Raw genomic sequence first — 20972 nt, forward strand, 5'->3', positions numbered from 1 at the left:
TGGCCGGGAAATTGGGCAAAACAGAGCGGATGGGCTGCCTAAGGTGGTTTTGGGTTTTTCTCTTGAACCCTCAGGTGTGAACAAAACAACTGCTGTACAACATTTTCAATGAGAACAGCGATGTTAGTTTATTGAGTTGTTTGTCTCTCGTGGGACGGGGCTGGTTTCTCATTAATCTGGTTTTATGCTCCAGCCGCGAGTTCCAGGGCTCTTTTTCCTGTGGTAGCTCTCGGCATGGACCACTGGTTCTCTGGGCCACTGGGCAGTGGCTCTGCTCTGCTGTGAGTCCTGGGCACTGCTTGTTTGAGGAGGAAAATCCTCTGTGCACGTCTTTCCTTTTAGTAGGAAGCAGTTGCAGTAGCCTCTACTGTAATTAAAATTCAGTGCCCTGCTGAGGAAAGACAGGTTTGGGCCCGTTTGTCTTGTTCAGTCAAGGGTGTCGTAACTGTTATTGTATCTTTTAAAGCCCTGGCTGAGTGGGTATTTAACTAATATATTAAAATAAAGTGCTGGGTCAAAAACATTTCCATGTCATTCAAGTGCTGTAGTGGTAAGTGGCCTTTAAAGGAATAATGAAAGAAAAGTGAGTAAATAAGTAGTTTTAAAAGGATGACGAAACTACCGAAATCAGAGTCTTAAAGACAGCATAAGGAAATACGGGAAGGTTTGAATTATTGGAGGAAGAAACTAGATTCTCTGGGACTTGCTGTGTGACTTTCAGTTTTCTTTCCTGGAATTATTCTTCGACTGAATTGTGTGGGGGCTTTCCAGAGGGAAGTCGCACGCTCACACTCACCGAGACATACTGAAATGAAAATGGCTTCAGGAACAAATACAATATTTTGATCTTATTTGCAAGAAAACTCTCAGAAATTCTTTCATTCTCATTGTCCACAGACCATGATTGTGTTTTCTCTCTAATTGACTTGATTATTTTATGTATATTTTGTGGTCCTGAGATGAATTGATAGTACTGATAGCTCTTTTCCTCTGCTTCATTTAAAAATATTTGTCTTTGTTTTCTGTTGCTGCTAAGAAACCAAACAAACCTGTGCTCACAGACTGTAACAAAACCTTCAGTTTTGATTTGTTTTTTTTTAATGAGCTCACCACTTCTGCGTGGTGATAGAACTTTGAAAATACAAGTTGGCTGATTCAAGGTATTTGCTATATCTAAATTATCAAGAATTTGGAAGTGATGTAAAAAAGTAGCTTTAAGCATAAATAAAGCGGGAAAGGAGAAAGTTTCTTCAAGGAAGTATGTTTTTTTGAAAGATAAAGCTTAAGAGAAAAAATGTGCTGAATTTTCAAGGCTCTATTAAATGCTATTTTGTTGATTTTTTTTTTTTCTTCTTTTACAAATGGACTCCCTGAATTTTCTGACCTCATAGAATTAGGACTAATCAGCTGCAACTGCCAGCGTTTTATGTTGACACTTAGTTTCATATGAGAACTTGTCTCAGAAAATTAATCTTTCTGTCATCAGGTTGTTGGTAACCTTTGTGTTTTGGAAAGAGCACAAATTTAAAGGTTTAGCTTTTTTTCAAAATGCATCTAGATCTTATGGCTGCAAAAGATGAACTGAGCCAATGTCTTCAAAGTTATTTAACCGCTTCTAGTATTGCTCTATAATCTATTGGTTTGCTTAGGCTATGTTTTAGAAAAATTAGTTTATAAAACCAAGTAACTTGGTTTCCCCACAGAAAAAGTGTGATATGTCTTGATTTTTCTTCTGCTACTAAAGTTTAAAAAGGATTCTATTAAATGAACTTAATTTTATTTTTGCGCCTTCAGCTTTTCCTCCAAAACGTGAAATATGAAATGATACAGGAAGAGAAACTTTGGGACTTATCTACAAAAGAGGATGGTAACCAAAAGCTTATGACATTAGTAGAGTTTTCAGAAGTATCTTGGCTGAATGTAAGAAACGCTTTGTTTAGGATCAGTTATGTGTTTAGTTTTTGCTAACTCTGTTATCTTCTTTTCTTAATGTTTTGAATTACTCTTGCAATTTCTCAAGTTTAAAGTGCTGAGTTACCAAGAGGGCAATTTATCAACCCCCCTCAAAAAAACCCAGTGGTGCAAATTCAAGTATATTCTTCACGAAGATGAAAATTCAGTGCGTTGCAACTGGGTGTTGGGAAGGAAAGAACAGGCTGTGGTGGGATGAGGATGAAATGACCAGGTGGTTATTCCTCCTCTGCTTGTTGTGATCAGATGTGTCCCACTAAACATACTAAATTCAACTGAGCTCTCGTGAATTGCTCCTTGGTAGCAGGGGAAGAGTTTTCATTCCTGTGCTCAGCTACTGGAAGGAGGATGCCTCAATTATTTATTAGTGCTCTGACCTGATGTGTAGCCAGTGTACAACTCAACGTTCTCTGGTCACCTTTATTCAACTGTTTGGTTTTAGCCAGTGAAAGTATTTTCTTCTCCTACTTGTAGTCTAATGTGTAAAAATTAATTTTTTTTTAAATGTATGGGCATTGTGCAGTTGCAGTGACAACTTGACAACTTCATTCTCTGTGATTGTAAAAGCTGTAGTGGATCTAATTAGTTTAGACTTCTTTTAATCAAATTTTATGACAAAGCAATTTATTTTTCATTCGTGGTCTGCTTTTAACAACTTCTGAGCCCTTAATGGTGTCAGTAAACAGTGCATAAATTAAGAATGATACCAGAGGAGGTCTCAAAATTGATGTTTTAACTGAAGGATGTGATGAACAAGTACAGCAAAACTAATCTTAGAGCAAAATTCTTTATTACTGGAGGAAAACTCTTGTTTATTCTGCATCAAAACTTGGTCTGTCTTCTGAAATATTGAACTGCTGCAAGCTTTTTTTCAGTTTAGAATTTTCTGTCTGTTATGACTGGGTATTCTTATATATAAAAATGACTCCCCCCATCTACCTAATTACCTCATTACTTTATGGCTGCAGCGTGACGGGAAGTGTTTGTCCCCATTGGCTCAAAACTCTTAATTACAATGTGTCTGTGTGAGCTGACAGCTGGAGTCGGGTTCGGAAGACCTCTCTGCTTGTCCATATCAAATCCTGTTTATCAGTAAAGAGTAAATTGCTTAAATGAGCTTTTCCTGGGGTTTAAATGCTGGTGTCAGTTGTGAGCAGCGCAGTCAGTCCGAAGAAGCCTTACGGCTCTTGTGGTAATTTAAAGAGGGACCATTTCTTTTGGGGTTGCTGCTGGTGGGGACTCGTGTACAGGAGTGTTGGAAGAATCTGGGCGGGTGACAGGCCTGGGGAAGTTGTCTTGAGCTGTGCTGGAGCTCGGGTCTAAAGTTGCAAGGCTGGCACTTGCAGAAGAGTACAACTGCCTTGTTCATTAATTTAAATTTTTATTAACCTGTAAACCATTAAAACCTTGCCAGTTTTAATGGGCTTTTGAAGCAGAGCCATGCTCTGACTGATGGCATGATGGAAAAAAGTAGGCTAGCCTGTATATTTTTTTTTATTTGTATCATTTTTTCCTAGATTTCCACTGGAAAATCAGGTTTATGAATTTTGAAGTTCTGTGTCTGAGTTTAGTGCCGTACTTGGAGTATGTGGTCAGATGACAGAGCTGTTAACTGTTTCAATAGGAATGTCGTGCTGCCCAAATAGCTATTAAAATTTGTCATGAACTTCCATTATTTAGCGATAAAAGACACTAAATGGCTTCTGTGGTGTGGTTGACTTGATTTTTATATCCCTCCAAGTGGATTAAAAGGAGCACATTATATGTCTTTTATTCTTTACCTCTATTACCCAGTAGTTTTGACTTCAGCAAACCTGGGGAACAGAACTGAAAATAAGATCAATTATCTTGTCACTGCCATCAAAGCATGTTTGTTTAAGCTTGTGAGAACTACCTCATGGTACCTGATTTGACGGGATTTCTGTTCAGGTGTGTGGCTTCTGATTCTTTAAATGTTGTGTATCGTCAATACCAAACATCTGAGGACTGGAAGCTGGAAGAAGAATAAACAGTTGAAGCTAATAAAAGCAGAAAAATAACATTTTGGTGTAACAATACTCTTACTTTTAGGAAAGTGGCAGTAGACTTGCAAAGTTATACCTTACTTCCTGGATAAGTATTAAGGAGGTAGTAATGGCACCATGTTGTGACTTTTTTGTTTATTTTTGTTAGTTTTGTTGTGAATTTGTGGAATGTTTTTGCCATGGCATGTCAGACTTTCATACTGCATGATTCTTTTTAAAAAATAAATGCTGCTGTTCCCTTTTTTTTAATAGGTCCCTTGTAGTTGTCCACTTCTGGGCACCATGGGCTCCTCAGTGCACTCAAATGAACGACGTTATGGCAGCTCTGGCAAAGGAACACGCACAGGTTACGTTTGTGAAGGTAAGTCAGGCTGTCAAGTGTGTTTTAAACAGGAGAACCGTTATTACAAAGTAAGAGTAAAGCATTGCAAAGTACAGGTAAAGCTGGTTTTGAAGTTCATTTACGCCTTCACCTTTATTGAACGTACAGAAGAAATGTGTCAAAAATCTGTGGGATGCGAGCGCTGGGTTCATCTTTCCAAACTTGATATTGCAAGCTTAAGTAAGACCTTTGTGTTATTGTGCTGTCTGAAGAAAGAAAAAAAGAGAAAAATATCAGCCTATTGGCATTTCTTTTCACTATCTGTTCTGCCTAACAAATAAGCTTTTAAATTTCTCTGTGCCCGCAATGTTCAAGTCCTTCAGTTCTGGAGATAACCCTATTTTTAAAGCCTGACTTTTAGCCACAGGTTTGACTAATTTGACAGCACTGCTCAGGTGTTCTGCGGATCTCGTTTGCTCCCGTGACATTGTTGGTTAGCTAAATAGAGCTTGGAATTCATAGAGATTTTCGGTCTCGTACTAAAGATGAACAGAAACCTACATGAAGTTTAAAGGGAGGTAAATTTAAGTCTGTGCAGTGTCCTCGCTCTAAGCTGACAGTTGTGTGGTACTGGATGGTATAAACATGAACGAGATGCTCCTTTTTTTTGAGATTGTCTGCACATCCTAGTGAGAGAACAAGTGTGGGGAGGAAAAATGAAAGCGCCTCATCAACATGCCATTTGTTTTAAAACAACTTTGTTAATGAGACAGTTCTGTGATTATGAGGGCAGGGAGTGAGGGAGCAGCCAGCTGTGTGTGAATATCTTGATTTGAGTTCTTACAGCCTTTAGATTTTTTGTGAGTGTTCTGGGTTTTTTTTCTATTTATTTCTCAGTTAGCATTTTATTAAAGCCTCAAACCACTAATTTTCAACATTTTGGAAATTCACTGTTTAAATTTATATAGAGTTGCTATAGCTTTTAGTAGACCTAAGAAAGTTTGAAAGTTCTGTTGCCTATTATTCATATTAATGTGTTATTTATAGCTATTATTCAGCTGTAATAATGAAGGTCTCAAATGATCAGATGTGCAAGACTAAGATAAAGGCACCTCCTCCCTCCATCCTGCACTCCCCAATATTACTTGTTTAGAGAAAATAAACTCCTGAGGCTTGGGTGAATTTTCTTAGTATGTTTTTTGGGGAGAGGCTTCTCGTGGGGAATGTATTTGATTTTTGGCAGTTCTTTGGGGGATTTTGGTCTGTATTCCAGAATAGCCAGTTTGCCTTTTAATTGACAAGAACCTCTTCAGTTGTTTCTCATTCTGGTTGTTGTGTAGCCTACCTTTAAGATCATTAGCTTGACTAAAAAGAAAGTATGTCTATATCTAGAAACAGTTAAAACAATTTTTCTGGAAAGTTGTACCAATAAGACAAGTTACTGAAATATGAAATCTGATCTATATGTGCAAACCTCACCAGAATAGAACGTAAGTAATACACGTAAGTAGGAAATTTCACTGGAAAATAAAATTAATATTATAGGTAGAAGTAATTTAATAATTTGTCACTTAAAGAAGAATAGACAGTTGGAATCTAATTACAGTTTTCAATTTATAGCCTTAGTTTCTCAGTTGATCCTGTTGGGGCATTGATTTACAGAAAGAGAGGTGCAGCTTGGACTGACTTATTCTGCTGGGTTGCTTCTGTATTTAGTGAGTTTGTTAAGAGCACCTCTAGCTGGAGCAAATCAAACCGGGCTGTAATGCTCAAATATGCCGAGCTTTGCTGCATTTCAGCTGACAGTGAGGACAATCACAGGAGTTTCTGAAGTGCGTAAGGACGGACAGAGGCAGGCAGGAGCGGGCTGTTAAGTAGTTCTTGATGCTTGTTCATGAGCTGTTGCTGTGCGGTTTGTCAAATAAGAACTTCAAAGGCTTTTTCTTCTGCAGTTACAGTGTTACAGGTTTGTTTGAAGGGATTTAGATCTGTTTCCACTTTTTCAACCGTTAACTGTGTGGCTGTTACAGAGCTAGTGTCTTAACCCAGTACTACATCTCCTCTTACTCAAGTAAGCTTTTAGCCAGTGCACAGAAAATCACAGATTTGACTTGAAGATGTGTGTATTTTTTGGCAAATTACTGCATTATATAATTTCAATGTATGTGTTTGCTGAATAAAATTAGAGCTAATAATCTCAACGAGCTTGCCACTCTACACACTAGCCTTGCAGGAGTTAAAAATAAAATTTAGTACACATCGATAGCTTGCTGAAGAAACACTTTTTTTTTTTTTTCTTCATAATTTGCAGAAGGGTGCAAATGTCAGTCCTGATGTACTGCCCCTTGAAATTAGTCAATAGAGCAAACAGCAAGAATTGCTGTGGGCAGAAAATAAGCACTGTAATCATGACATAACTGGGGTCAGTGATTTATGGATTTCAATATAGTAGTAGCTGCATATGATTGAAAATTTACTAGGTCACTAGTGCACCAAAAATTTTATTCGCAGCCTCTGGGCATCTTTTGAAATGTGCAACAAAATAAAAACCTCTGAACCTGTTTTGACACTGTGTAGGCTCAGTGGATGACACGCCAGCCCAGTGAGTCTCATTTAAATGCAAATGTGTCACAAACTTCAGCATCAAATCCTTTTTAAATGTATAAAATTCCTAGAAGAACATTCTAGACAGGATTGATGTCCACAGTCAAACTTTAAAGAAGATTATGAAAATAATATTTTTGTGTTTTGTTTTTCTTTGTTTTTTTAGCTGGAAGCTGAAGCTCTGCCTGAAGTATCCGAAAAATATGGAATTAGTTCTGTACCAACGTTCTTATTTTTTAAAGTAAGAGAAAATGGATTTAAGAGAAAATGGATTCCATGGGGACTCTGAATATGTATACCTTTTTAATACTACTACTAGAAGAGCAGAACCTCAAGAACTTTCTCAGTGGAGAAACAGTAATGTATCTGGTTTAGATCTAGCCAGTGGAACCTAAAAAAGTAGATAGAAATGGTTCTTAAACTTTAGATGGAATATTTCAGAGATTCCTTAGTTGCTTTGGGGTTACTATCTCTTTATTTTAGCTATTGTACCTTGCATCGCATAAAAAAAGTTTCAGGGATGTTTCCTTGTCTGGGTATAGTTTTACAACATGGAAAAAACTTAAGTGAATAACCTTCTGGTAGAAATGACAAATCTGGTTCCATTTGCCTGTGATAATAAAAGTCAAAATATTTTCTGTAATAAATTCTTCTAATAGCAGATTTTCTAACATTAACAGTACCCAGCCAACAGAACGATATGAATTTTGGAACTAAAGGCTGGCTAGAAGATCAGTGCACTAATCCACCCTGCATCTGAAGAGCTCTACTTTATCTGGTGGTTTTGCTGTTTTTACTATGGTACAAATTCTGAATTTGATCCTTTAACATGAACCCGTGTCTTGATTTCCTTAGAATTCTCAGAAAGTTGACAGATTAGATGGTGCACATGCCCCCGAGCTGACCAAAAAGGTGCAGCGCCACGCGGCCAGCAGTTCTGTCTCTGCCGGCTCCAACGACGGCGTGAAAGAAGATCTCAACGTGCGTCTGAAGAAGCTCATCAACGCTGCCCCTTGCATGCTCTTCATGAAGGGGTCTCCGAAAGAACCTCGCTGTGGTGAGGGTTTGCTGATGTTTCAGTGTGACAGCGTGTGCTTTGAGGTGCTTGGTAGATTTACTCGTTTTTTGGGAGATACATCCCAACAATGTATTGTACAGCCAGAGATATTAATAGTATTTTTGTATTGCTGATGTGCAGCTCGAGTATTGCTGTTCTCTTAGTTAAATTTTGGAAATGGGGTGGCAAAGGTTGGGGCTTTCTAAGCGATACAGGATGTGCAATGCTGTCCCTGAACTAGGATGCTTTTCCAGTGCTTATTCATGACTGCGTCAAGTTACACAAGTTGAAGCTGTAAAATACTCTGAGAACAATGTTTCAAGTCGAGCAATAACAAGAATTTACAATCGTCTGGGGTGGCTGTTGCCCTTTGGAGAACAAAACTAGCCCAGCTGGTAGAATTCAAAAAGCAGCAGTGTTTGTGGTACAGTGGATGAACCTTTCCTCAAGTTCAGTTCTCCTAATGCTTGCTTACTGTTTGGAGTAACTCACTCAAAGGGCTGATCTACGTGGGAAGTATGTGAACGAATGTTAAAAAGTCATATTTTTAGTGCTGTGAAGCTGCCATCCTTCTGCTCGTGGGGTCTCCAGAAGCTGCATCACTGAGCTGGTTTTGTTGGGCCTCCTGGGGTGAGCTGCAGGAGGAACACAGTGACTGGTGCAGGATGGGGCTTGTTTGGCCAGGCAGCACTCTTGGCAGCTCTTGGTTGGTTATGGCTCCCTCCTTGTTCCAGTGTAGCACTTATCTGCCTTTTTTTGAGTTTTATCTTCAGTTGTCAGTCTGCTTTCAGAAGTCTTCTTCTACCGATATCTTAAAAGAAGATGATTCTATGATTATAGAATGGCCTAGGCTGGAAGGGACTTTAGAGATCATTTAATCCATTCTCCCTGTCATGAGCAGGGACGCCTCTCAACTAGATGAGGCAACACATGGGGCTGTTTAGCTGCTAATTTCTGTGCTGTTGTTTTCATACGCATCAGTTCCTTGAGGCCTGTGTCCTTTTTTGAAAAAAACAAGGAGCAAAATACAGTGTGGAAAAACACCCATTCCTTGGACAAGGTGGCAATAAGATATAATTATAAAACTCTCAAACTGAGGGGAGGAAAAGGCAACGTGGAAGAAAGTTGCACTGACTTTTTACCACCTTTCTGTCCTCAAATTGGCGTAGAGATCAAATGTTACAACTCCTACAGTTACTTTTCTGCAGTAAGTAGCTGACACAGAAATGACTTAAGATGAGATTCCTTTGCTGAGTAAAAATGATCCTGTGGGCCAGACGATACTGACTCCATTGCTGGGTCAGAAAGATGAAGGAATTGTCAAACCTAACAGGAGAATAAGAATTAGCTGTAACTAGTTCCTTCTAGCCAAGTTTCTGAAGAGCAGCCTGTGGCATATACTTATGGAACCAATAAAGAGGTAACTGCTCAAAAAGTTAAATTGACATGCAGAAACCTCAGTTATTTGTCTGAAAACAAATAATAAAATACCTGCTTTGTCCATCTGTGCATGAATCGCAGTAGTGTGTGCAGGCTTGAAAGGTTCCTCCTAAATATTTCTGAACCGCGGGAGAGATGCCTGTGAACCGAATGTGTTTAAAACACTTCGAGAAGGAAATGAGGGCTTGTGAAATTATTCTTTTTGCCCCTCTGCTGATAAGGGCTGAGCAGCTCGTCTCGTGTGTGCTCAGGAGCTCGTGAGTCCTTGGTGCAAACTGTTGGTGCGGTGTGGTGATTTATTGATGTTATATAATTACCAAATAACCTTGTGGTGTGTGTGCATTGCTGATCTTCCAGCTGTGGAAGATCTTGCCATGGCTTTAAATACTAAATCCGGTTAATGGTTTCAAGCACTGACATCCCCATGTAGCTGCTGCTTGTGTTTTCTGTTGGAGTGTGTCCAGGAAGCTTCCAGAAGAAACTGAGAACCATGTAAAGGAAAATGGATGAAATAGAATCTTAGGGTGGAAGGAACCTTAGAGATCATCTAATCCAACCCCCTGCCATGAGCAGGGATGCCCTTGACCAGCCCAGGTTGCTCCAGGCTCATCCAACCTGGCCTTGGACATCTCCAGGGAGGGGGCAGCCACAGCCTCTCTGGGCAATCTAGTCCAGAGTCTGGCCACCCGCAGACCAAAGAATTTCTTCCCAAGATCCAGTCTAAACCTCTTCTCCTTCAATTTAAATCCATTTCCCCTTGTCCTATTGCTGGACACTTTTACAAAAAGTCCCTCCCCAGTTTTCCTGTAGGTTCCCTTCAGGTAGAAATCCTATAAATAGGATAAAAGGACCTGTAAGAAACTGATTTTACATGTTCTGTCCATTTATCTTAATCTGGAAGGATTCAGATTGTTGCTAAAGGAGGGCCGGGGCAGGGTAGCGCTCTGGACCGCATTGATTTGGTGAGGTGAGGAGAATGCAGATTTGTGAGATGCGATTTGCCTCTGCTGTTCTGTGTTACATCTGTGAAGGCAGTCCCTGACAGGAAAGCAATTTATGTCATTCTATACGTTTCTAGTTATTGTAATTGAGGAATTGGCCTATAGAGTAAATGAGAGTCTTTCCATTAATTTCAGGTGGTTTTAGGACGGGCCCAGGGCTTGACGAGCGAGGGAGCTGAGCAGAGGGGTCCTGGTGGCAGAGCTGCTGGGTGGGCTGGTCTGGGGTGAATGAAAGGAGGAGAAGCTGTGGATCAGGACCGTGTGTGTTGGCCAGGAAAGGAGGCAAGCCCGTCGTCCAAGTGCTGTTAATTGGAGGGAGTTCAGCAGCGTGTGTGCTGCCCTTTTCTTGAGATGTAGAAAGCATGAAACTAGTTGAAAGAGAAGCAGAGGTTCCAGCATGTCCGATGGGTGCGGGACAGGGCTGTTGCTGCAGAGGGTGACCCTGCCCTGGCAGCCTGAGAGGGGTCTTGCAGCTCTGTCCAGGCTGCTTCAGGCTGATGAAGCAACTGCTTACGGCTTGTGTGCAGCTTTTACTGCCTTTGCCCTCCCCACCGAGGTGCGCTTTTGGCTGCTCTTAAAATATTTACCTGCTGTTTTGCAGTCTCCTTTTTCAGATGCTGCTGCGAAAGGGTTACAGAAATATGAGGGGACGTGCAAGATTTTGTATACGTACGGAGGCTTTCCATGCTCTGTTGGGCTTCTGCGGTGATACCTGCACACTGTTTTTCTCTTTTTTTCCTTTCTAATTCCAAGGCTGTTATTTAATTTCAGTAGGTTACAGGATCACTTCCCTAGAAGCGGTTTCGGAGGTAACACCAGATTTCAGAACTTTCAAGTTCATTGTGCTCTTGTCTTCTAGCTTGGGTTTCTGGCAGTTTGTTCATGGGCAGAGATGGTGGAGTTCCAACTATTTGTGTAAAGATAAATCCGTATTTGTATATTGTTACAATATTTGTTACAACATATTTGACAATATTGTAATGTATTGTTATAATATTGTTACAATATAAGTAATATATATTCTCACACCTTTGTAATTTTTGATGGGAGAGGGTTGTGAGGCTGTTTACAATAAACAAAACGCCAGCAAACCAAACAGCAACAACCTAACAAAAAACACAAACCAAAAAAGACAAAGTTAGGGTTAGGTAATTCATTGTAGATTAAGCGTGGGAAGTGACTTAAGAGTACAACGCAGGTTCACTTGCCTGCCTTGATATTATAAAGTAGTTCTCTCTTCAAGCTTTGAGTTCTTGGAGTTGATCTTTGGTAGCCCATGGAAAGTGTGCAAGAGGTACTTCCCTAAATAGAGGTATGTGTTAAAATTGGAAGAAGTATTAAAATATAGTGCAATGCATGAAGTCTTATGAACTTACAGCTCTTAATTTTGCAGTTAAATGCTTGCCTGCTTTAGACTGCCGGGAGAGTTTCTGGCAGTAGTTGCGTCCATTAAACTTCCTAGAAGCGAAAAAGTCTTTTTCAAGGTGCAGATAATTTACTGTTTTGTCAAAGATGATATGGAACTGTTATAACAGTGGTAGGAACAATAGAAATTGAACTAAATAAAAGGAGCCAGCCTTGTTTAAAGATGAAGGTATTTTGGAATGTTATCTGTCCTAATACAAAGCGTAGATTTGTGCTCAAGTCCTTAGTGCAGGTGGCAGGTAGAGGGAACCCCAGCCAGCAGTGTCTTGTAGTTCATAATTTCTTCCTTGGCAAAGCCAGCTCAATGCAATGTAGAGTTTTTCCCCTCAGCTGTGTGTTCTCTGTTGCTGTGCCTGTTGTGTTGTTTCAGTGGGTTCATTTGGGCTGTAGAAGTATTTATTTGTTTGTTTCATCAGTACTGTAATTTATTTAGGGGGTTTTATTGATGTAGAATCTGAAGTGGCATCTGTGATTGTCTAGATGATGCCTTTAAACATTTTGTTAGCAGTTTAATTATTCCTTGTAATACACGTACAGCATTTCTTCAGAAATCCCACTCAAATCTTTTGTTATGGAAGTAAAGGTGTTGTGGCACTTTATCCCTAAGCATCACACTTCCAGACTGCTGCCATAACCCTTCAAAATGAAACACAACCAATCAATCTTTCTAGTTTGCAAGTAATTGCCTAGAGCTAAAATAAAGGTGTGGGTTTTCTTTTCTCTTCTTATTTTCCCCCCAGTTCCTTACAGCAGAAATGAGTTAATATATTGGCAATGGAATAACCATCAGCAATCAGCCTTTAGCTGTTTACTAATGAACTCCCAGATGTATGAAAAATCTCAGAATCGGTGTTTTACTTCAGGCTGTACATGAACTTAACACTTCAGTTGTAGAGAGAAAAGCAACTTGGATGCCACATGTATAAATACTGCTGCTTCATATCTCAATAAATTGCGGATCATGAAAACTGCAGGAGGCTGTAGTAAAAATCCATATTTCAAAAACTAATAGGTGGTCTTGTGAGCTGAAATCAAAGGTTATTCTTCTATGGCACTTTGATTCTTTTTCCCATTTAAAGCTGCTTTATCTTTTTTTTTTTTACTTCTTTATTAAAGCCTTTAAGCATTGTCTCTTTTTTTTTATTTGTATAGAGGTTTTCATTTGTCTGCACAGCATTTGTAGGAATTCTTTGAGGCAGTTGAGAGGATTGTGAGGGCGATTGAATCCAAACCAATGAGTTGGCAAAGATGTAACACACACATTATTATCACATTGATTTATGGACAAATTTTCATGGATCTTTTTCGCAAACCGAATCGCAGCGCCATGTAGGAGGCTTCTACTTCCTTAGAAGGGATGCACATGCACGCAACAAGGCAGGTGTTGAAATACTTTTAAGATAAAGGCCACATGTTAGAAATGAATCAAAATTCCAGAATTTTTCTGGAATCACTGTACTTAGCCTTTTTTTCTTGATTAGCCTAGTTTTGATTTATTTTTTTTTTAAAGATAAATTGGTTCTTAAATGTTTAATGTTGCACTTCAGTGAGGATGGTGAATTTAAGGTAGAGCAGGAGGAGAATTTTTTGAAAGTGAAATTCTGTGTAGGTTTCCCTGGAGTGTAGGAAGATTTAGGTGAGTACAGGCTGCAAATTTTCATCCACGCAACTTTGAGAAATAACGTGCCGATTTTCTTAGGAAAAAGATAGTTGGTTACAAAGGGAGAAGCTTTTCTTCTCAGATTGGCCACATTAACATCCAAATTTTATAAATTTATTGTGTTGTAATATTCAGTGCTTACTGCTCTTCTGAGAGAGTGTTGTCAAAGCAAGACTTCATGAAGGTCTGGCACAAAGGAAAACAAAACATGATGTGAAAGTAATCATAGGGGTAGTAAAATAGGATTAAATACTCGTGAACATAAAGAACTTTTTTAAAAAAATACAAAAAGGAATCTGCCCCTTACCCTAGGAAATGTAGGAAGGGAGTAGGAAAAGATACGCTATTACAGCTAAAGTAGTAAAAAACATCAGAGAACCCAAGTTTCTAAGTAAAACTGGCAACACACGGTGGGTTTAATCCTGGTTCCCACTTGGTGTGTCACCTTCCTCCATGTTTGCTACAGGAGAAGGAGCTGGAGGAAGAAATGTCGGGGTGGAGAAAGTGCTGTGCACTTAGAGCAGTGAAAGGAAAGGCGCTGATGGTGCTGTTAAGGTCATTCTGAAGTTGGTTTTGTGGGTTTTTTTTTTTTTTTTGGGTTTTTTTTTGGTGGTGGTGTTTGGTTTTTTTTAGTTGTTTTTTTTTTTGTGAAGGCTCATGAAAGAACTGGAAAAGCCAGACTAAGGGAATGCATTTATTTAACTTTGCTTTGTGTGTTGAAACAAGAGACACTTGTATGAAAGTCACTTACTGTTAGCTGTCAGAACAGAGAGGCTTACCAAGCTGTCCGTGTGCTTTGGTTTTGTAATCCCTAGAAAAAAATGGGGTTTTCCCCCTTTATAATATTTGAGGATATTGATAGAGCAAAGAATAACACAGTAGAGCTATTTTGAACCTGCTGTCTCTAAGAATTGCCTTTTTTTAGATGAATAAGGTTTAGTGCAGAGGTGGGAACGCTTAGTATAAAATGATTTGTAATTCCTCTTTTTGTGTTTGCAGGTTTCAGCAAACAGATGGTGGAGATACTGAACAAACATGGTATTTCATTTAGCAGTTTTGATATTTTTTCTGATGAAGAAGTTCGTCAGGGGCTGAAAACATATTCTAATTGGCCAACTTACCCACAGTTGTATGTGGCTGGAGACCTTATAGGTGGACTTGATATCGTCAAGGTTAGGAAACGGAGAAATTCTTAAATCATGTTAGTGGTCAGAAGCATGTTGTCCTTGCTTTTTTACACCTCATTTTTCTTCTCCTCATTCTCCCTAGGAACTTGAGGCATCTGGAGAATTGGACACAGTCTGTCCGAAGGCGCAGAAGTTGGAGGACAGGTGTGATTGTATTATGTCATTGTAAGGCTGTTTTTGAAGTTTCCTGTATGTTTGTTTACATAGGGGCAACCCACCACGTAAATTCCTGTTCTCTGACTTTGTCAGAAGCGCATCAAGAGTTTCTTAAATTACAGAACTCCTGGCGTATGTTCCATTTAAGCATCACTTAATCTAAAGCTGTACTGTTACGTATGTATTTAGCTACGCTGTTCCAATAGGCTCTACTTAACATGTTGGTAGTTTGTTGTTTTAATCATAGCCTGTAGAATCCTTCTTGTCCCTCTCTTAAGAATTGATTCTTTAAGGCTAGTTGGGAAAATAATCTTTTAAACACGGGTAGCTTTTTCTGAGCTTCATTTGGCATAGACTTCGTAACGCTGATGTCACCGCAGAAAATATCTAGGCTCGTCTCCACGCTTTTCTTGATTACTCATTTCCTTCAGCTCTTCTTTTCTTTCACCATGGCAACACGAACATACGCTGCCGCAGTCGGAAGCATGTGCTTCCTGAAGTGGATGCAGTGTCTGGAAACGAATTTATCCTCCTTTAACCCTCACATTTGAAGATTCGGTTCGAAATCTCCAGACATCTGATGAGTCGTTCTGTTTGGGAAGTTGCCAGTAGATGTGGTGCACACTCTTTTGTTCCCCCCCTCCCTGGTTTTGCTGTGACTAGTGTTGGTTCAGCCCTGCAGAGCGGGGCTGGCTGGCCGAGGAGGTGGCCTGGCCTTTGGAGGCAAAAATGAGCACACGTTCGCTCTTGCTGCCTGAGGGTGGTAAGACCAAGTTTTACAATGCTCCAGATGTTACCAGTTTGGTTCTTTTGCCCTCTCAGCACAGCAGAGAAACAATTTAATGCATTTTGATATGGTGATAAAGTGTATTTTACACTTTTAAAGTATGCTTTTTGGGGTAATAACTGACTTATTTTATATCTGTCTGTCTTACGCCTTCTGCAGGCTTAAAATCTTGATAAACAAAGCTCCTGTGATGCTTTTTATGAAGGGAAGTAAACAGGTAAGATTAAGTGTTGCAGAATATATAAAACTTTTTTTTTTTCCCCCAAACAGTGACAATCATAATTTTTTTCCTTGCTTAATGAAAATCAATGGTTCTGGGAAAGTTATTTTTCTTTTTATTTGATACTTCTATAAGCCTTGGGAGAACAGTCCCTTTTTTACCTGAAGGCTACGTATTGCTACGATGCTGATAGCTGTGTTACAGTGAAATCGGGGAATTTGATGCCCTGCAGTGACATCTGTCAGCTGATCTGCAGTTCAGGAAAAACTGCAAGAACTATGTGTCTTCTGTTTTGCTCCCAGTTATTGATTACCTTTACAGACCATGGATTTTCTTTGGATGTTTGAGGTGTACACTTCAAGCGTTGCCCAAAGCTCCCTCTCTGGGTGCGTATTTCTTGAAATTTCTCCCTGTTAACCTCATTGGATTGGGGCTCCTATCCTTTTTAGTTTCCCTGACTTTATTATGATTTCAAAGAAGCTGTTAGGTGTTCCCAAGGCTAATGCCACACAGCGTAAGTGATCCACTCTCATGTGCTTGGAGTCTTGAAGCTGCACGTAATTATCTTGCTCACTGGAGTAAAGCCAGACAACTGCTGGAAGTAAGGGTTAAAATAACAAATTTCTGTAAACCAGAAGGTCAGCCTGTTGCATACTCAAAGTAACCAGGGGATAAGTGATTCCCTTTTGAGCACCGCTTCCTGTTAAAATTACCTTGAGCAGTGGTTGTACGTAGTGGTTGCATGCTCAGAGTCATTTATGTGGTATTTTTAAAAGGGATACGGAGACAGGGGACTGAGTGCTTGTTTATGTTCCCATTTAATTCTTCATTTGTTTCCTGAGCCTTGGCGGTGTATTTACAGCAGATACTTGTAAGAGTGTCGTTTTGTGGCTGCTGGAAGCCTGGGGCTTGTGATGAGCTCCTTGGGCTGAGGTCTTCTAAGCAGATGCACTTCATTCTCCTCTCAAACCTGTGTCCTGCCTTCAGAAAGCAGGAGTTTGGGCAGGTTAGGTTGCTTTAACGTGTTTTGATTTTTGCCTGAGTTACTGGTGGAGCGAAATGACCAATAGGAAGGGATAGTCTGGATTAAATAACCACTGTCTTAAAAATGAGGGGTGTTCTGTGCCCTTGTATGGCCAAGATAAAGGGTTTGCAGGAGACATTTTCAATAATAATTGAAAATTTCAGTTGGGGATTGCTGTATGTGCCACCTATTTATCAGTTGACCGTGGTGGTTACTCTGTCTGGAATGGTAAGTAAAGGGTGGAGTATCTCTCGGAATAAAACACATCTGTCTTACAAATTCATATCCCGTTCACTCATAGCTGTCATACCGGTAGCTTTGGCTTTTGAACGTTCAGAAATCTAGTCCGAGTCGTTTTCAAGGCAGTATCGCCAAACCTGGAAAACAGATTTACCTTCTGTCATTTCGCACCACAGCTCAGGAAAGCATTTAATATACTCAGTGTTTTAACGTACTTGAGCAGGGTGTATAAAGAGACATTCGGTAGTGTTTAAAGCTCAAAGAGTATAAAGAAGAATGAAGAAGGGATTTAGCAGTATTACTCATCCAGCAAGGTCGTCTCTAGCAATAAATGGGTAATAGCTTTAGTGTGGCTGGAGGACTTGGAATTTTGTGATTAAATATAGCAGGTATATGTCTTAACATACATGTTTTTCACCCTAGGTGGCAAAATGTGGATTCAGCAAGCAAATTATAGAAATCCTAAATAGTACTGGGTATGTAAGTGAGTTTTCTGCATTGCATTTGGAGAGCCAGTTCTGTTTTAAAAACTACATTTTATAAAGAAAGAATTTGGAACATATTAGTGGAATACCTGCCCAAAGGTAGTTTTCTTTAAGCATATTTTCAAGTATCTTTACGTGAAAGCCCGTAATGTAAATCACTGCTACGCTCATTTGCTACCAAGTCAGTGGTGGTGTGTCAGTACTGCTTCAGCACTACTGTGTAGCGACTGTCCCACTTGGATTGAGGAGTTTATTGCAGCAGGGAATTTTGTTTTTCCTGGCTGTGATTGTTGACGTGAAGGATGTCCCCTCTGATAAGGAGCTCTTCTTAAATGGGACCCGTGTGATCTGCGCTTTTCATCTTGGAGCCTCTCACATTTTCGCGCCTCAGTTTCCCTCTTCTAAGCAGTTCTCTGTGTAATGAGGGAGATGAGGATCATATTCCTTTTTGAGTAAACTGCTGTGTGGTTTGTAGTGCTGGTTACACAGCAGCTCTCTTGCTTGCTGGGCGTTAGGCTGAGCTTTAGGAGATAACAGGTAACTACAGATCAATAGACAGCTTGGAAATAAGTAGCAGTTACCAAATTGTTCCCTGTCTTGGGCCCTGTCCACCTGCAGGAATCTACACACGTGGTGGTTACTGAAGAGTGCCAGTTCTCAGAATGTTAGGGACTGCACGCCAAAACTCGTGCGTGACTCCATCGGAAATCAAGTTTCCGTAGGCATTTTATTCCTGTGGTTTTACACAAGTGGTGTATGAAGGTGATGAAGTGGCTGCCGCTGGCTGATTGCTTAATGAAAACCTCCAAACTGTGTGTCTCTCTCTTATTTGTCTTTTTATTTTTTTTTCCTAAGCTATTAATGAATGCAATTACTTTGAACATGTTTTGGCCAATTAGAGCTTAAGCTACACTAATTTTTTTCAGTGCTCTACTCTTGTCTTTGCATTATAAGTAGTTTCCCACAAAACTAGATTTTTTTTTTTTTAAATTACAGTTCTTGGTGCATAAGACATTGACTTTTTTTTCCTCTTCTTACCTGTTAATTGGGAGTGATTGGGAAGCTAGCGTGTAAATGTACCCATTTAGATTTTTTGAGAGTCTTACACTGCAAAACTCCACAGTAGATGACTTTATTTCTTTTTTTTCTTTTCTTTCTAGCATTGATTATGAGACATTTGACATACTGGAAGATGAAGAGGTAATTAAGCTTCTCCATCATTGAGGATTTGGTTGTTTCTTTCACTAAAGTCAAAGTTTAAATTTAAGATTTTTTTTTTTTTCCCCCCTTAGGTGCGGCAAGGATTAAAAACCTATTCAAACTGGCCAACGTATCCGCAGTTATATGTGAAAGGTGAACTTGTGGGAGGACTGGATATTGTTAAGGTAGGAACTGGAGAGTCCTGAGATGTAAATTAACCATTTGTTCAAACTGCTAGAAATGGTGTCTGCCTGTAACACACGAGAATTTCTGTGTCGTGGCCTTAGATCTTGCAACCAAGATCACTTGGGTGCTTTACTGGGACTTTGTTAGCTCCACACACAGTGGGAAGGAGCTTTAAATCTCCAGCGTTCTCATCTGCCAAGATTTAGCAGCAAAATGTATTTTCTTGACAGCAGCCAGTTACTGTTCCTGTAAAGACCTCTTTTAACCCTGTGGGTGCAGTTTTTTACGGGTTTCTCTTTCCTGGTTTTACTTCTGACATTGCTTTTCTCAGATAAGGTGGGCGAGACTTTTTTATTTTTCCTAGCAAACAGTCCCATTCCTGGAAGGAAGTAAGGTTTATTGCAGTTGTTTGAACAGACCCTGAAGCAACAGAAATAGATGTGCATCTCTTACTGTGGTTTTTGGTTTTTCTAACAGAGCAGGCACAGTGTTCTAAACCCCAAATACTCTTGAGCCCATTCTTGTCTGAATGTTTTATAGCCAATTCCTCAGACGTGGTAACTCCTGGGAAGATACAATCAATAAATCTCATTTAGTTCTAAAAATACTGGTCTTACTTAAATTATATGGATTAATTTTATTTAACAAGTGTGTGGGTTATTTCGGTGATCAGTAAGTAGAGTCTTGGGCATTGCGGAGATGCTGCAAAATACTTCTCTCGCTGCTATTTAAATGTAATTTTGTCTCTTTGCATTGTTGGGCTCCTTTCCCTTCACACTGACTGACTTGACGGGTAGATGAATGTTGTCAGGATTTTAAAAGGCGTTCTGTAATCTGGAGTAGTACGCCATAAAATTGAGACTGTTGTTTCTCCAGAGATGTGGGAAAGGAACATGTGCTGAAAACATGTTATTTTAAAACTCCTTCCTGGTGTCATCTAGCTCTTTAAGTTTAAAAATGTAAAATCATCAAAATATGGGTGAGCACCTCTTACGTAGAGCTCTTGGAAATCTCTTACTGCCTTGTTTGTTTTAATGTGTGATAGTAACAAATCTATCGACATCGTTTCAGTTTGTGGGGGGAATTTTGAATGTTGTCACATTTTGTGTACGCTTAAAATATATCTTGGGTTACATCCTGGAGGAGATACACCAGGGCATTTACCTGGTAAAGCTGATAACGGCCAGTTCTTTTGCAGGTAAATCTTTCCACCAAGTAAATTTGGTCCTTTACTAAATGGTTCACAGCGTTGTGAACTTCAGTCTGTGGGTCAAGAGGGACCTCTAGTGGGTTCCTCAGCAGTGCAGCCCCTGAACTGCCGGGGAATTGATTCCCTTCTCCCCAAACCATCCTCACTGAAATCTTGTTGGCACCATCACCGAATGTTCACAGAGGGTAATTGCTGTGCATCTTTCTTTACAGGAGCTGAAGGAAAGCGGCGAGTTGCTGCCTATTCTGAAGGGAGAAAATTGATGGAAAAGGACATCCATGGGAAGCGAAATACTTGGAACAGTTACTCGCTTGTAGGTTGTGTTGGAGCAATATCCAACTTGGCCCCATGGAACCGATCAGGAGTAAATAAAAACGGCGTGTGTACCCTCTGTATTGCGCGAGAGCATGCTCCGTGTGAAAATGTGTTCCCGCCGAAGATAGAAAAATGTTGAGATCTTCAAATTCAATTAAAATACAATGCTAAGGAACGCTGGGTTTGTCGTCGTGCTCTGTGTTCCCGGCATCTTGACGTTTAAGAATTGAGTCAAGCACCACTCTCCGCTGCAGTACGATATAGGACTGAACCGCATCTTTTTTTTTCATGAGTTCAGCTCTCGTTAGGAAGAGAATTAATGGGTATACTTCCGTGGTATGAGATGTAGTAATTTTCTGTCCCTGTTAATAATTGTTTTCATGTCTAGCGAGTGGAAAAAAAACAACCCCAAACTATTGAAACCTGGATGCAGTGCACCGCTAGGAAGTTATTAATGA

General features: G+C 39.8%; 1 protein-coding gene across 1 annotated transcript; it reads left to right on the forward strand.

Annotated features, from left to right (window-relative positions):
• Nucleotides 1–4247: 4247 nt before the first annotated feature.
• GLRX3 (glutaredoxin 3) lies at nt 4248–20684 on the forward strand (the record flags this gene model as incomplete). Its single annotated transcript, XM_009875978.1, has 10 exons — nt 4248–4356; nt 7088–7162; nt 7777–7978; nt 14504–14676; nt 14774–14835; nt 15794–15851; nt 17542–17594; nt 18764–18803; nt 18896–18988; nt 20412–20684. Coding segments are annotated over 10 exons (916 nt in total), but the record flags the coding sequence as incomplete, so codon positions are not given.
• Between the last annotated feature and the right edge of the window lie 288 nt (nt 20685–20972).

This window comes from Apaloderma vittatum, unplaced genomic scaffold (assembly GCF_000703405.1).
Source record: "Apaloderma vittatum isolate BGI_N311 unplaced genomic scaffold, ASM70340v1 scaffold14799, whole genome shotgun sequence".
In the NCBI taxonomy this organism is placed as follows: domain Eukaryota; kingdom Metazoa; phylum Chordata; class Aves; order Trogoniformes; family Trogonidae; genus Apaloderma; species Apaloderma vittatum.